The 16,954-nt window shown below is 39.4% G+C and overlaps 1 protein-coding gene across 3 annotated transcripts in view; it reads left to right on the top strand.

Moving 5' to 3' along the window:
• Nucleotides 1–16,954, top strand: part of myo18ab (myosin XVIIIA b) — a 145,184-nt gene that overhangs the window by 66,500 nt on the left and 61,730 nt on the right. For all 3 annotated transcript variants that reach the window (XM_053321307.1, XM_053321310.1, XM_053321308.1), the window contains 6 exons: nt 847–988; nt 1,084–1,246; nt 2,276–2,462; nt 3,921–4,128; nt 6,182–6,291; nt 10,894–10,959. In XM_053321307.1, coding sequence (XP_053177282.1) covers nt 847–988; nt 1,084–1,246; nt 2,276–2,462; nt 3,921–4,128; nt 6,182–6,291; nt 10,894–10,959 — 876 coding nt within the window. The remainder of the gene's footprint in view (nt 1–846; nt 989–1,083; nt 1,247–2,275; nt 2,463–3,920; nt 4,129–6,181; nt 6,292–10,893; nt 10,960–16,954) is intronic.

Raw genomic sequence — 16,954 nt, forward strand, 5'->3', positions numbered from 1 at the left:
TTAACCTTCCTGTCGTCCTCCTGGGTCAAATTCACCCCATCTGTTTTGACTGTTCCTTCCTTCCTTCCTTCCTTCCTTCCTTCCTTCCTTCCTTCCTTCCTTCCTTCCTTCCTTCCTTCCTTCCTTCCTTCCTTCCTTCCTTCCTTCCTTCCTTCCTGCCTTCTTTCCTCCATCCTTCCTTCCTTCCTTCCTTCATTCCTTCCTTCCTTCCTTCCTTCCATCCTTGACTTGAGGACAACATGAGGGTTAAACTGAGATTTAAGGTGAGCACACCTGTATCCAACCTAACCAAAGCTTAATGCTACATCTGATTCAATAAAAGTCATTTGTAACTATTTGTGCAGACACTGACTCAGCAGTGTTTAACAAGCAGCCAAGCTTTGTTACTAGAGGGAAATGTTTGATCCCAACAACCTTATTTAGCATTTATCTGTGAAGAGGACACAGATTGCACCTCAGCAGCTAATTAGGTTTTAGCAGTACAATGCAGTGTCTCCGCTTTGACTTTGAAAGGCTTCTAGAGTCAGTTAACCTTCTGCTTTTCATCAGGCGTTGCAGACGTTCCACCTCCTTATTTAGAGAAGCTGATCTCTGACAAGCACGCTAATTTCAGCCAGCCACTCTATCAATAGACTATTAACAGTGGAGAGAGCCATAGAGCACAATGCTTACAGACAATAAGAGCATGAACTGAGTTCTCTGTTTTGTGAATGTGTATGATATTTATGTCATATCTGCACAGTGATGTGTACACACGTCCGTCTTTCATCTCAGGATGTTTTCCATAGAGTGTCACCCAGCAAAGAAATAGTGATGGATGTTAGTGACTGTTGGTATGTGCTGCAGGTGCGTACTCTGGCCAGAACTGATGAAGCTCGAGGCCTCCTGTGGCTGATGGAGGAGGAAGCGGTGCATCCTGGAGGATCAGAGGAAACCATGCTGGAGAGGCTCTTCAGCTACTATGGCTCTTCACAGGCAGAAAACAAGGGTGAGTACTGTACATGTGTTCACTACAGAGCACCTGCAAGACCGCAGGAGGTTAAACTGTATGTAGAATAATGCAAATAATTCCTGTGTGTGTAGCTGGGGCCAGTCTGCTGCTGCGAGGAGAGAAGCCCCACCTCTTCCTGTTGGGACACAGCCATGGGACAGACTGGGTGGAGTACAATGCTCAGGGTTGGTTGAGCCATGCCAAACACAACCCTGCTGCCCAGAATGCTGCTACGCTGCTGCAAGACTCCCAGAAGTAAGAGTGATTTACTTACTATTCTTCACAAAGTAGTCTGTGGAGGAGCATAATGATGAGTCACCACACACTGTATCCCTGGATTATTATTTCATATTTCATATATCTGTCAGCAGTCACATACACCATCTAACTGGAGTAAAGAAGATGCTTGTGTATTATTAAGTCAGTAATTCGTCATTAAAGGGTTGATTCACCCAAAAAAATCTCACTCACCTAGTTAATTATCCGTGCTTTGTTGTCCAGGTTTTAGGGTTTCCCATCACATACAGTGGAGGTGAATGGAAAGAATACTACCATATAAATCAGTATTAGAAAGAAGATGCCATTTATCAGGCTGTAAGGCAGCAATAATAAAGTGGAGATGATAAAAATGAATTAAAATGATTTACTCATTATTTTATGGTCCATTACTATTTTAACCCTCACATACTGTTCATATTCTATTTCACTTCACTTTAAACTCACAAACATTTCTGAATTACAGCTAAAACATAAATAAATACAGCAATCAGATACAATCCCAGATTTCTCAAACATGAGTCTCTCTCCTCTGAATGTCACATCACATTAAATGCAATTATAGAAATTTTAATACACAGCATTGTTTGTATAATTACTGATTATTCGGCTAATTTATCTTTTCTGAGTAATGTATGATCAACCCGACTGTGCACCAAAGACAAATCCATGATTAGCTTTGTATTCAGAAGCCTTTTTATTTTCTTTTACAATAACTGCTTTGTTGCAAATAGCATGTAATGTCAATCAAATTTCATCCCTGTAAGGATTTTAGTGAATGTGAGCTCCACAGTGTGAGAGCAGCAGCAGGCAACACAGTGAGCCAAATGATGCAGGGAGCAGCCTGCCAGCATATGGGTCTCCAGACAGGAGAATATGCCACTAATGCAGTCAGATTAGCTGCCTTTATTATGAAGTATCAATCACTGACTGATGCAGTGAGGAGGAAAAACATATGCAGTTGGTCATGTTCATGCTGTAGTTGAATCCATCCATCCATTACTACAGGAAGAACATCAGTGGGCTGTTTATGGGCCGGGCCAGCGGGGCCACCGTGTTGTCGGGCTCCATCGCCGGTCTGGAGGGAAGCTCCCAGCTCGCCCTGCGAAGAGCCACCAGCATGAGGAAGACCTTCACCACAGGAGTGGCTGCTGTCAAGAAGAAGAGCCTGTGTATCCAGGTCAAACTCCAAGTGGTGAGTGGAAGAGGAAGAGGAGGGTGCCAGAGGGATGAAGATTATATTCCAGCAACTATTAAAATCTGTATATTGTGGTGTACTGAAGCTGAAACACTGCTCTGGGGTTAAGGGGGCACAAGGGAGCTGAAGGTGTGGCACAGAGTGAGAGACTGACTCTTTATAAACCTTCTCGAGTGCCTAAAGTAACATTTTCACGTCTTGTGAGAATGGCAGTGTATGAACATCTGTAGCCTCATGTGACCTCACACACACACACACACACACACACACACACACACACACACACACACACACACACACTGAGCTTAACAATTTTAAACTTTAAACTGCGAAATGAGAACAGAAACAATCAGCCATTTTCCTGAGTTTAGGTACAGATTAGAATCAGAGGAGATTTAGTTTTATTCTAATATATCAGTATAATATATCAGTCAGCTGATATTATCAGCTGATATTGTATATTATACATATAAATGTATATTATCACATATAAATCGCTATCGGTATATATGTTATCCGATATGCAACATTTTATGTATATTTGATCCTTTTTCTTGATTCAAGTTTAACCCTTTACATACTGTTCATATTCTACACCCTTGCGTATGTTCTGGGTCAGTGTTAACCTTGATTCATGTTTCAGAGAGCAGAGAGAGTGTGTTTTTTAGCTTTTACACCAAAAACATCTATCACACAATATCATGTCCTATTTTACCTAAGACATGAAAATATAACATAGCAATAATGATGTAAATGTATTTAATGTAAAGGTAAAATGAAGTATGGGGTTTATTGTATAACCATTAGAGCCATCAGTCTTCACTGCTACATCATAAAAAGAAATCTTATTAAAACTATGAACTATTCATTTCACTAAAACACATGGACATAGATACGGAGATAATTTGACCCAGAACAGCCTCAATGGAGAAACATTTGTAGCATCTATACAAAAATATAACATTTAAATAGTTTAATTGTTGTGCGTTTTGGCCCACTTTAGGAAAAGTCATCAAATTTCAGAGTAAAAGACATTTGAGGTGTTTTTACAGCTGTACAGTATGTAAGTGTTAATACATGTTTTTATTGTGTTTCATTATTTATAGGAGATTATAATTAAATTCAAATAAATTCCACTATTCCTGCCTCCTTTGTCACAAGTGTTAGATAACCACATTGCAAAAAACAATTCTGTACATATAAGATTTTCAGTCAATATATCGATATTGGAATTTCTTTACATCAGCCCCAAAAATGCAGTCTGGGTCAGGCCTTAGTACATATGCATGTCCTGTGTAGATGATGGGTTTACAGTCTACCTCATAATACCACACTGTAAAGTTGTTACACTAGGTATTTTGCTCCTCTGTCTCTGTTGGAACCACACACACACACACAAGTTAAAAAGCAGAAGCTGGTGCAGCGGTGCCTGACTCATCTCCTTTCTGTTTTTAGGATGCTCTGATTGACATGGTACGTCGGTCCAGGGTTCACTTCGTCCACTGCCTGCTACCCAAAGCGGAAGCAGTGGGAGGAGGAGGCGAGCCCCGCGTGACGCACGGAGAGAGCCCCGATTCTGGCCTCATGACTCTGGATGTGGGCCTCCTTCGAGCTCAGCTGAGGGGATCCAAGCTGCTGGATGCACTGCGCATATACAGACAAGGTAACCTCACCAGCTCAGCTCTGTTTAAAGGGGCACTCCACCAATTTTTACACATTAAGATCAGTTTACTTGTCATGCTTAGTGCCACTCACATTGGGAACTCGATATCTGATATCAGTGATGCCATCAGGGTTGTCTGGACTCGGAGAATACAGATGTTTAATTGAAGCAGAAAGATGAGCAGAACATATGCTGTTGTTTTCGTTATGAGAAATATAGGATCCAGTGTTTTAGAAGACTGAACAATTTTAAATAGGTTTTCATCAGTGTCCTTCAGGCTCTTCTTGGTCCTATCATGACCTCACCTTCAATCACCACATTAAGAGTCCTGCTCAGTTTTGCTATTTACAAATCAGAAATATTGCCAAAGTTAAACCAATGCTTCCATAAAACATACTCGAGCAAGTTATTCACACAATTTCCTTTCACCTTGACTGCTTGACTTGACTGCATTTCATCATAGCTGCCTGGGAGGAAAAATTGATGCAGAAAGCAGCAGCAAGACTTTCAATAAACACAAAACATGAAACACTCCAGTTCTGCTGAATTACACCGACTCTCTATTTGTTTTAGGATTACATTTAAGAATCTTTTTAATACTTTTTAAACCCTCAATGTTGTTGTCCACTATTTATTCCACATCTTCTAACTCCTTACCTTGCACCAAACTATTCTTCAGAGTCTCATCTGTTACTCTAGTGGTTTGTTGTTGCGTTATTTATCAGTTCTGTGCACCTTGAAGCACTTTAGTTAACTTTTTTTACTAGTGTCTGAAAGTGTGTGTGCAGCCAAACCAAAGTTTCCTGTGAGTCCCCAACTTTTATGGAAGTCCAGTAGTAAAGCTCTTAAAGTCAGTGTTGCCATGTAGAAGTCAGAGCCCTAAGTGTTGAAGGGGTTATTCTGTTATTCTCATGGAGCTCATTAAACTTTGATCTTAGCTATACTCTCTGTCAAAGAGGTAGAGATAAAGTTTTCTTTTTTTAATGGTCCACAGTTCCGCAAGATTAACCTCATTTCAGACTCTGAGATGGCTCATCTGTCTCTGATAGTGTAAATAAAATATGAACTATACTTTTCTTTTGTTGCCCAGTAGTTAAAATCAGAGATGATTTTAACTTTACATAGATAAAGATTCTGAAAGGCTTCCAATAAACTTCAACCAATTGCTGTCAAAAGGACCAATTACTGTCTAATGTCTTCTTCATCCAGAGGTGCTTGCTTTTAGATCCTTTCTGACTGTCTGGGCTTCTCTAACAGCTTAAAGTCTGTGTAAATTAAGAATAAATATGTGTTCTGAGTTTGACATACCACAGAAAAGTGTGTTGTTAACCACCCTGCCAAATTTGAATGATTAAAAAAATCGTCAAATATATGAAATTAGGCTTCAAAGTTGTGTAAAAATCAGCCTCTTTCTCTGCTGCCAAACGCTGTGGGAGTGCCCGTCGAGTTCGCTGAAACCCCGCCCCCTACCAAGTGTCACCTGTCAATCAAAGTCACCACCTCTACCAGAAACATGGACGCTACGTCTGAGAGCTTTCTGCTGCTAACTCAGCTGCTAGCTCAGCGGCTAACTCAGCTAACTGGCTAACTGTAGACTGTAGTAGCAGCAGTGTGTGCTGAATGTATTTATACTTCTACAGCAGCAGGGGCGGGTTGATTTTCAGACCCGCCCACTAAATCATGAACACAGAAATGTTGAAACACAGGTTGTGAAGCCTAGCTCCACAATTCAAATCTAAATGGTTGAAATACTTTTTACACCTTTTTTAGAAATAAATTTACGACCTATTTAATGTGTTTAGAAGAAAATGTCTGAATTCACTTTACATGGTCTTTAAGAAACCCCTGTAACCTCCACATGTCTGCCTGTTAAACCTTCACTCCTTTGTATTTAGCTTTTTAGTGTGTTAAAGTGGGTTTTTTTTGTGTGTGTGTATATTTCTCTTGAAAATAAAAGTGAACCGTTGACATGTAATTGTCTCTCCACGAGCTGCAGATGCTCCTCTAACCTTGGTGTTGTGTGTTTTTTGTTGTGCTCCCTCCCTGCCTCCAGGATACCCGGACCACATGGTGTTCTCTGAGTTCCGCCGGCGCTTTGATGTCCTGGCTCCGCATCTGACAAAGAAGCACGGCAGACACTATATTGTCACAGATGAGAAGAGGGTGAGTGTTTGGCAGGGCTCTGGTGTTTTTCAGTGTGGATGTGTGTGGGACTGGACAGTGAGGCTGACTGATGATAGGATGGAAATGACTCTCTTTCCACAGCTAGCATCATTATATCTGATTACTGATGTAGTAGAATAAGTCACATGACTGGTTTCATTAAAGAAAAGGTTCTCAAACATCCACTACAAATATTACAGATAGTATTTCTATTTGATGCTACTTTATACTTCTACTCCACTACACTTCAGAGGGAAATAATGTATATTCTATTCCACTACATTTATATAACAGCTTTGGTTACTTTTCAGATACAGATCCTAAATCCTAAATCAGCTTACAAATATATAGTTTTATTTATTTTTAAATGCTCAGTAACTTCCTGAAACAGTTGTAGGAAATAATGCATTTGTGTGGGACTATTTTCAGCGGTGGATGAATCCACATTTGGTGTTCCAGTGAGTATTTCTGGCCCAGTGCAACAGTGTGACTCACTGATGTGTTTTAATAATATTTAGACAACAATGGAGCTCTATGGCACAGAATAAGATAGATCAGTCGTTGACACACACACAATACTTGATAGTAGGGTTTTTCCAGAATACAGACAATAAAACAGCAATTGGAATGACAAAAACATGCCATCTTTCCTCCTTCACTGTAAGGCTCACTTCCTTTAAGAAACATTCATTTATTTTAATGTCCTCAGATTCATATCCAATAACACTCTGCCTCATGTGACTCCACTACACTGTTTTTTTCCCAGTTAACATCAACAGTGTCTGAACATCAGAATGTGTGACAGTGATTAAAAACATAAATGTATTCTGTAAAAATAAATAATACAGCATATCAATAATATGAACATCTGGTTTAAATTTGATTATCAATGATTAGCAATATTCCAGCCAAAAAAAGCAGCAGAATGGTGAAACTGTGAAGTCTAGAGAATGAGTATTTCTTCTCTTGCCCTTCACATTGTAATCTCCCAGCGTGAATAGAATCCCTTTACTCACCCTCTGCTCCTGCTCTCTTCTCTCCGCTGTCCTCTTCCTGCTCCAAGAGCGCTCTTGTGTGTAATTAATTATGATTGCACAGGCTGGCAGCATACGGCTACTGTACTGGTTAATTACCGGCGGTGGGAAGAGCTCTTTCTTTGCACGCTCTCTCTCTCTCTCTCTCTCTCTCTCTCTCTCTCTCTCTCTCTCTCTCTCTCTCTCTCTCTCTCTCTCTCTCTCTCTCTCTCTCTCTCTCTCTCTCTCTCTCTCTCTCTCTCTCTCTCTCTCTCTCTCTCTCTCACACTCTCACTCTCACTCTCACTCTCACTCTCACTCTCACTCTCACTCTCACTCTCTCCCTCCCCTTGTCTCTTTCCACTTTCTTTCCACTTTTTTTTCTTGTCTCATTATCTTTCAATTCCTTTTGTATAGGAGGCAGAACAGTTTAGGAACATCCCTGAGCATATGATTAATGTGCTCTCTACATTCTGTTCAGGCAGTATATAGCAGCTCTGCACAAAGGCGTGATTAGCCTTTATGAGTGGGAAGTGTGGCTGCTGGAGGAAAAACATCTCTAACATCCAGGCTCTCTGCAACCTGATGAGCCACATTTCTTGCATGAAAGGGCATTTAATGTTTTTTTTGTCTGATATTTATGAATCTAAAAAAGTACCATATCGGCTGAGTGCCTGCTAGTTTGGGAACATTTAAATGAGTAGCCACTGTCAACACAGGAGATTTGACTGGATTAATTAAGCAGATCAGTGAAATTAAGCTCTCCTCTCTTTACAACACCACAACAAACTGGCATTAAAGTTGCCCCTAAGTCTCCTTGGAGATGAGCTTAGCAAGGCTAGCCCACTCACAAAGAACTAATGGCAGCCGGTTCTCTGCGGAATCGGGAGGGAACATCAGAGAAGAAAGAAAAGCAAAGAAAGATGGATGAAAGGAGGTGGTCTGAGTCAGAGAGGGGTGTATAATTGGAGAAATAATATGAAAGAAATGCTTTTCAGAGAAAGAGAAAGTGACAGAAAGAGAATATTGGTTTCCCAAGCCTGTCTGAGAAATTTCTTCGGCAAACAAAAAGGCCGACAGCAGCACAGCTCTGTCAGTCCCTCTTTATACCATGTGATGGAGCCGCCATGTCTGCAGCCAGATGGTACACCTGCCAAACATCACACACACACACACACACACACACACACACACACACACTGCTGTCACTGTCTTGTCCCTGAGAGGCTCAACTCCTTATGTTACTTTACGTCTTACTATTGTCCTGCCTTTCAGTGCACAATATCACTTGGTAAGAAGATTTATGAGACAGTTTGGTACAGTCTGCTGTACAGTGACTTTGCACTTCTATGAATATATCAAGGATGGCAAAGAAAAAAGGGAAAATCCTGGATTAGAGCTTTTCTCTCTGGTTAACTGAACACAGACTCTGTTTTATATATTTGAAAAACTGATTTCACGTTAATCATTTTCTCAAACCTGGCAAAGCTCCTCAGAGCCACAGATATGATGACAGTATGATGACAGTATGCAGGAGAACTGTAGACTTCACAGGTAGACCAGTGCTCCCTGTGACTATTAAACATCCTTTGACATTTAAAATGAGAGGAGTCCCCCTTTTAATGATATTAGTTACCCCCTGACCTTTCTTTCGGTGCCACCATAAGGACACAATTTTCACTTAGACATAAATATCACAGACAGACTGCAGTGACATTTACAGAGCACACGCCTGCTCCTCACACAGGTAACCCTTTATGGTTTGGATACACCATGAGGTTTGTACCATTCTCATCACTAATAACATCTTACTTAATAAAGTTCATTGTTGAGAATGATAAAATTGATGAAAGCAAAGTCAGTCATACAGGTTGTAAATAAAACCTCTGAGTCAGACAGCTGTGTTTGGAAGAGAAAGGCCAAAGACAAAGCAATTATTTCCAAAATGTCCTAAACAGCTACTGTAGCGTCTCAGACAGAAAAGTTGAGATATTCTGAGTAAAATGTTGATGTATTAATAACCTGTCTGACTTCTTCCAAGATCTCACCAATTATGCATAGAGAATGTTATCATAACAGATATCAATGATGGCCACATGGAATCATTCTTTAAGGGGAAAGCAATAAACTATTAGTGTTTGACAGTTTAATATGTAGGAGGAAGGATTAGATGATTAAACTGTGATGATGTCATTTGTTGGACTTTTTATTCTTATGTTATTATTCATGTTATCCCTAAAGGTTCATTGGAATCCAGAAATGGTTATGGATCCTAATGATTCATCCCTAAAGGTTCACTGAGGTCTATATATCCTGGATTTCACTGCCAATAATGTGTGAATGTGTTTATGAATGTTAGTTTCCTCTTGATGAGCAGGTTGGCACACTGTGTGATAGCTCCTGTTATCAGTGTATGAATGTGTGTGAAGTGTAAAAGTGCTTTGAGTAGTCAGAAGGCTAGAAAAGTGTAGTCCATTTACCATTTTTAAAAAGAAGTGAGACGAGAAGAAAAACGTGAGCAGTCAGACAGGTTGTAAATAAGTCAGCAGGTTATTCAGATTAACAAAACTTTTCTGGACATCAAACTGAGATCAGATTCCCTTTTCTTTAAAACCAAACTGGTTTAGCTCCTTTGACACATCATTGTGTCAAATATTGGTAATATCAATGACACACACTTCCGTCCAATCTATTTCCTTTTTAAATAGCTTCTTTTCATTGTCACTGGCTTTACCATGCAGGATTTAAACCACACACACACACGCACGCACGCACGCACGCACGCACGCACACACACACACACACACACACACACACACACACACACACACACACACACACACACACACACACACACACACACACACACACACAGTTCACAGAAAAAGATAAATGTACGTACTGGATGTGATGCTGAAAACTTAAACATGTAAAGTAGCTGATCAAGGTTTTGTCTTTATGGTCATTTTGCATAGACTTGTGTTATTGAAATGCATTTGCCGTCACATAGTAGCATTTTTACTGGTAAGACTTTTTTAATGGTTTTCTATGATAGACTATGATGAGTGTTGCAGCATCTAAGGGCCCCTTAGGTAAAATACGTCGTTCTCTCTTTGTTGCACATTTTTACCAAATATAAAAAATATCAGATATGATAATTCTTCATCCCAACTATCAGACTGTAGTTTGTCTAGTAAAGGATGACAGGATGGATGAAACGTGATTGAAACTCGGCCCTAGAAGCTTCTCACTTCCAGTTTGTTTGCGCTCTTGAGTCCCTGGAGGCAAATCAGGTGTGTGTGTGTGTGTGTGTGTGTGTGTGTGTGTGTGTGTGTGTGTGTGTGTGTGTGTGTGTGTGTGTGTGTGTGTGTGTGTGTGTGTGTGTGTGTGTGCGTGTGTGTGTATTTGTTTGTGTTTGTTGGTGTTAAGGGGCAATGGTGTTTGTTGCCATGGCACTGTGCCAGCATTCTTTGGGCTACCAGGTCATGTGATCACGTAGAGGTAAAGCCCCAGACAAACAGGGTGTTGTTGTTGTTGTTGTTGTTGTTGATGTTGATGCGTCTACTGACTGTTGTGTCCTGGTTTCCAGGCGGTGGAGGAGCTGCTGGAGTCCTTGGAGCTGGAGAAGAGCAGCTACCACATGGGGCTGAGCAGGGTGAGTACAGTCACACACATGCACACGCACACTTTTCATCTTATTATATCTCTATGAACTGTTACCATTATCATTATGCTGGAAATTCTCAAATCATGGCCAAGACCTTTATTAACCTCAACTGCAGAGAACAGTGGAGCTTTATTTGAAACAGGATTGTATTTTATGTTTTATAACTATTTCATCACATTTGAACAAGAAGTCTCAATGTTTTCTGATCTGTTCCCTTTGCTGCTGATATAAACACTCCACACTTGCTCCATGTTTGCCTGTTGTCTGGGTAAAGTACTTAAAGTCAAATTTGACTGGTCTGTATAGGTTATTTCGGTTTGAAATAATGTCTCACAGTAATGGTTGACATGAGTAACTTTCATTTACAAAGTTATCATTTGGCTTAAAAATAATTGTTGGTTTTTCCTTTTATTTGTTTAGTCTGAAATATGTAGTTCATGTGGGGGAATGTGGGCAGGGAGGAGGGAGAATGTAAGTGGTGGGTGGGGGGAATGGATGGAAGGGTGGGGGTTGAGGGAGTTGTGGTTTTTGATGTTTGGGTGAATGGGTGTGTGTGTATAGGGATGGGTCTTACCCATTCATTTCCTATGGTGGTCATTTTTGACCAGGAACACTAAACCACTCATAATTCACTCAATGTGACCATCAACAATTGTTTATGTTCAAATGCTTGGTGTGGAGGATAGCGTGAGGCCTTGAGGCAATCCGATGAAAAACACAATTTTTATGTTGTATGAAAGTTGAAAATGGGTTAGATTTGACCTGAACTATGGAGGAAGGTAGTAGTAGTCACTCACTTATTCATTCCAAATGCTTCTACTGTCGCTTTTAAGCTGCTGTGAATTCCACACTTCTTGCACAGATGTGTTGTATTAAAAGCCTTCCATTTACTTACAGGATATAATCCCTCTCTGTCCAGGAAGCTTTTTTAATGAGAGACATTCCAAAGAAGTGTTGAGTTTGATTGACAGTAGCTTAACAACAATCGAAAGAAGAGCAAAGTAAGAGCGCTTAAAAACAAGTATATGCATACAGAAAAATATCAATACCTAATTAAATCAATAAAGTAGGCAGATTGAAATTAAATCAATTAGTAAAAGGTAACAATACAAAGATAAACTTAAAGAAACACATTGGTTGGTATGATAAGACTCATAAGTTGTTGTACTGATGGGATTTACCATGCAAGTCATTATAGTACAGGCAATTCCACTACTCTATTGTGTTTCCTGGCCTTTTATTAGGAACTACAGGTAAATATTTGAATATCAGTTTTTTTTTGAGAATTGAAAGTATTAACTTCTGTTACCTCACTTAGTTTCAACCAAAATCATTGTTCAATCATATCTCTGATCCTAAACCAAAACCCAAAGTTCTTGAAAATTTGTAACTGCACATACTACATACTACATACTACATACTACAGTATGATGTGATACGATATGATATGATAGAATTCCATACAAAACAAAACAATACAATACTATACTATACTATACTATACTGTATTATACAATACTATTCTATACTGTACTATACTGTACTATATGGTGTGGTATGATACAATACAATACAATATTATATGGTACCATACTATACTATACAGTACGATGCTATACTATATGGTACAATACAATACTATACTATACTGTACTGTACTGTACTATACTGTACTATACTATACGGTACAATACGGTACTATACTATACAGTACAATACTATACTATATGGTGCAATACTATAGGGGAGAGTGGGGTAATTTGTGCCAAGGGGTAAGTAGTTCCACCCCGGTTATCTAGAAAACCATAGAAGAAGTTGCTCATGTGACCACATATTTTTGAAGAGGCATCCATTTCACTCATCTTGTGAAGAGGGGAGACACTTGGCTTGAGAGGTTGGCACATTTAAGTTCAAAAAACAATTTTTTGCCCTCCAAAGTAAAATTTCTATGATCAAGTTTTTTTTAATGCTGTGTTTGAACAATTGTAGACAACTTTGAAAACAGTTCATACATGTTTTAGTGCTTTAGTAAGCTACAGCATGAGTATATACAGTTAGCATGATACTAGCTCAAAACAGCTGGGGGATACATTTTTTTCAAAATGGTGGGTCTGGGGTAATTTGTGCCAAAGGCCTGGGTTAAGTTGTGCCACTGGGACAACTTAACCCAACTTATGATTATTTATGATATATTACTTAATTGTATTTTATTGTTATTGTATATTGTATTCTTACATTTGATCACTAAAACTATGTGATATTCTTAATTTTAGACCATCATGCCACACAAATACAAATACAAAAAGGAGACATTGAACCCTTCTATGCTCCGGAGGAGAATTTCACCTCTAGCAGCACAATACGAATGTTTTTATAAGTAAATTGTATTGAATTTGTTTTACTTTTACATAGCATTATCATTTGTGAGATTAAAATGATCTGTTTTACTTCAATTATCAATGGCACAATTTACCCCACTGTATTCTCTCTAATGGCACAACTTGCCCCCGACACTTTTTTTTTCTAAAGCTATATTTCTCAAACTGTTTGTTTAAGATCCAAAGTAATTGTTCCCAGGGATGCACAGCATCCTAAACTATATGTAGATATCTTAGTTGGAGGCATTACTGTTGTCCCCTTGTTTTAAGGGCACTTTAAGTAAAAATTGGCACTACTTACCCCACTCTCCCCTACTATATTATTCTATACTGTACTATACTATATGGTATGATACAATAAAATACTATATGGTACGACGCTATACTATATGGTACTGTACTATACTATACACTATATACTTGCAACTCAGTTGACCCTTCATATAAAGGAAGAGCATGGACATTGTTACTTACCTAAAGCCCCTTAGGTTTTTCCTTCAGAATACACAATCCTTTCTTATGATGTTAGAAGTGGTGTGTGTTGTGAGTCCTGGCTTCAAGTCCTCTTGTCTTTTCACATGGTGACTGTCTCAATTAAACAGATAATTAGAAAGTGTTTTTCATTCCACTCAGCCAGATTTCTAGCAAAAGGTGTAGTGAGCATGGAATATTCCACGCTGCTTTGTTGCTCCACAGTGACAAGTCTTTGCACTTCCATTCTCACCTTCATTGGTCCTGCTGTGTTTTGTTTTCAGTCATTTTCTTTTTTATGGAGAAGATCTGGTGGTTGTGGCTGTCTGTGTCTGACCCTTGCCAAGCAGCAGTCAGACACTGCCAGACTCCAACTCTTGAAGTAAAAAAAAAAACAGCTAATCACAAGGAAAAAGACAGACTAATGGTTTTGTTAATTAGATCTATGAATGTGTGTGAAATAAAGAACAGTGAGCGCCTTGAGCTGTCAATTAGAGAAGTTTCCTGGCAGATATTGCACAGAGTTTAACCTTGCCTTACTGGTGCATGTCAGTCTATACTTGGCTGGCTAGTTTTCCCCACTAGTTTAGATAAAGTTTCAAATCAGAACCTTTTTATTTTACAGTTTTCACATTATTAACATCACTAACAACACTTGTTTCATGTTATTTTTTACTGGAGGTCCAACCAACCCACACAAGAAGGCAAAGTGCCACCAACCCACACACTGGGCCACTCTGTGTAATTACACTGTGCACCTCTTGCAGTGTAGGAATCATTTTACATAAATGAGCTGCATTAAAGTGAAGAAAGTCTTATAATTATTACACTACTTACTCATAAATCAGTCACATCCTCTCATACAGTACAATAGTTACCTGGCAACCAATGCTGGGCGATAGAAAGAACATTTTGTATACACTTATATGGTAATTTATTAAGAACTGACAGCCCACTTCCTAATAAAATGCATAGCAGGGTTAGTTAATATTGCTTAACACATGGCATGCTATTGTTTTTGCATCTACAGACAGACAGACAGACAGACAGACAGACAGACAGACAGACAGACAGACGAGTGTAAAAAGCCGCTATAATTGACATTTATATAATAACAATGTATAATGTGAGAGGCATCATTCATGATGAATCTACACCTGACTCTGCAGCTCTTCTCAGCTGTATGGAGCTTTATAGTAAGTTTCAGCTCAGTGTTTAGCTGTCCAGCTGTAACTTGACTGTTTTGGTTCACTCAGTGCTCTTATAGTGTTGTTCTCTGAGAAAAAGCTCTTAAAAGCCACTGTTCACTACCTGCTCAGCACCAAATGGCAAACACACACAGTTAGCTGTAGACTAGCTGGTGAACATAGTGGAGCATTTAGCAGCTGAAGAGCCAGATATTTCCCTTAGGAGCTGAATATTGGACTCAGAAGCAGGTGCACAGAAACAAGTAAATGATGATGTTTTTCCATAACTGCTGGATGTGGAAATAAGCAGCTGTTTGCTTACTAATTCCACATCAACGTAAAAGGTCAGCATTGTGTTCACTACTTGTTTTCACTGGACCTATGTGCCAAAATCAGTCCATATAGGTTTAAGGAACTGTTGTAATGTTACATAAACAGATTGGTGATATACTTTAAATACAGTGGTCAGACTGTGTCACATGCTCATAAAGCCACTCCACCACTCCTACCAGCTGTCACAATTGGGGAGGTGGGTCACCGAAATTTAGCAGGATTGGAATTCCTCTCTCAACTTCATTTCTAAAACAAATCTTACCAAAATTATACTTTTGACAAATCTACAGTAACTGAATAAAACATATAAACATATTTGTCTACTTCCTCCCGTTTTTAACATAAGCTCCTCTATAAAACCTTGCTCTAAATCCAATAGTCTACTATTAGGCAGAATTTTGATTTAAATCAGGGACTGTCCAAGAAGAACCAGATTAAAAGTCTGAACAGGCATTTAATAACCACTTTCAGTACTCTGCAGTTTTTGAATATTTGCTGCTACAGACATAATTCCATTGATAGCAGGTAAAATATTGGACATTTTAAGAAAATGCTGCATGTGCAACAGCTACATTTTAGAGATAGATTAAAATGTCTACAGATTAATTTTCACTCTTGCACTGAATTTCTTCTCACAGCTGATAAATGGGGGTTGGAATATGGGGGGCTAGTGTTTGACAGTTTTTGATACTTTCTAAAACTGCCGATCCTACAGTCATACCCACTTCACTCAGTGATGGGCTGGGAGAGTGGGTGAGTGAGAGTTGGCAGGATCTTTGGCAGTTTTCATACAGTTCCTCTCTAAGTTTTATTTAAGGGATCATAGCGGAGTGAAACAGCATGAAGATTGTAGAGGAGTGATATAGACTGTGACTGTGACTGTGACAGACAGCATGCCCATGCAGAACACTTTGGCCTTTACATGAGGTTGGACACATCATATGACCTAGTTTGTGTTAAAGCATAATAAACCAGAACTAAAATGAAAAATGCTGTAAATACATATATCCCATGGAAGGAGGGATAGGGTTAGGCAACAAATCCTAACTCCCTCAAACATTCACCCAACCTTTTAGTTACATTTCATACTGTACTGTCAAGCATGAAATGATAAGCTACAACATAGTAAACCTTAGTTTTTTTAGCAGGAGTGATTTCCATCCAACACAAAAACTACTGCCTATGACACATGAAGTGCAGACTGTGCAGGTGGCTGCGTCCTCTCCTGCCTGGCACATGACCCGCCTCCCACTGCCAAACTGTCCCTGTGCTCTGCTGCCAACTGTGTGTGTGTGTGGGGGGGGGGGGGGGGGGGGGGGGTCTCTGCCTGATATCATTAAACCATCCCTGCACTGACAAATGAGTCTCCAAGGCGCACAGCAGTCCATGTTAACCAGATGTTGTTCTCTCCTCCCAGACTAGTTTGACATCATCTGTCCATGAATGTATTTCCCACTGGAGGAGTATTTAGTTGTGATGGTGGATTCATATTTTTGTGGCTCCCATCACAAACCAAATATCCCAAACTGTGTATACACAAACTAGCAGTAACACCAGAGCTCGTGTCATTGGAAGTATTTTAATAGTAGTGACAATACTTGGTTTAGATTACAC

Source organism: Scomber japonicus, chromosome 6 (genome assembly GCF_027409825.1).
Source record: "Scomber japonicus isolate fScoJap1 chromosome 6, fScoJap1.pri, whole genome shotgun sequence".
In the NCBI taxonomy this organism is placed as follows: domain Eukaryota; kingdom Metazoa; phylum Chordata; class Actinopteri; order Scombriformes; family Scombridae; genus Scomber; species Scomber japonicus.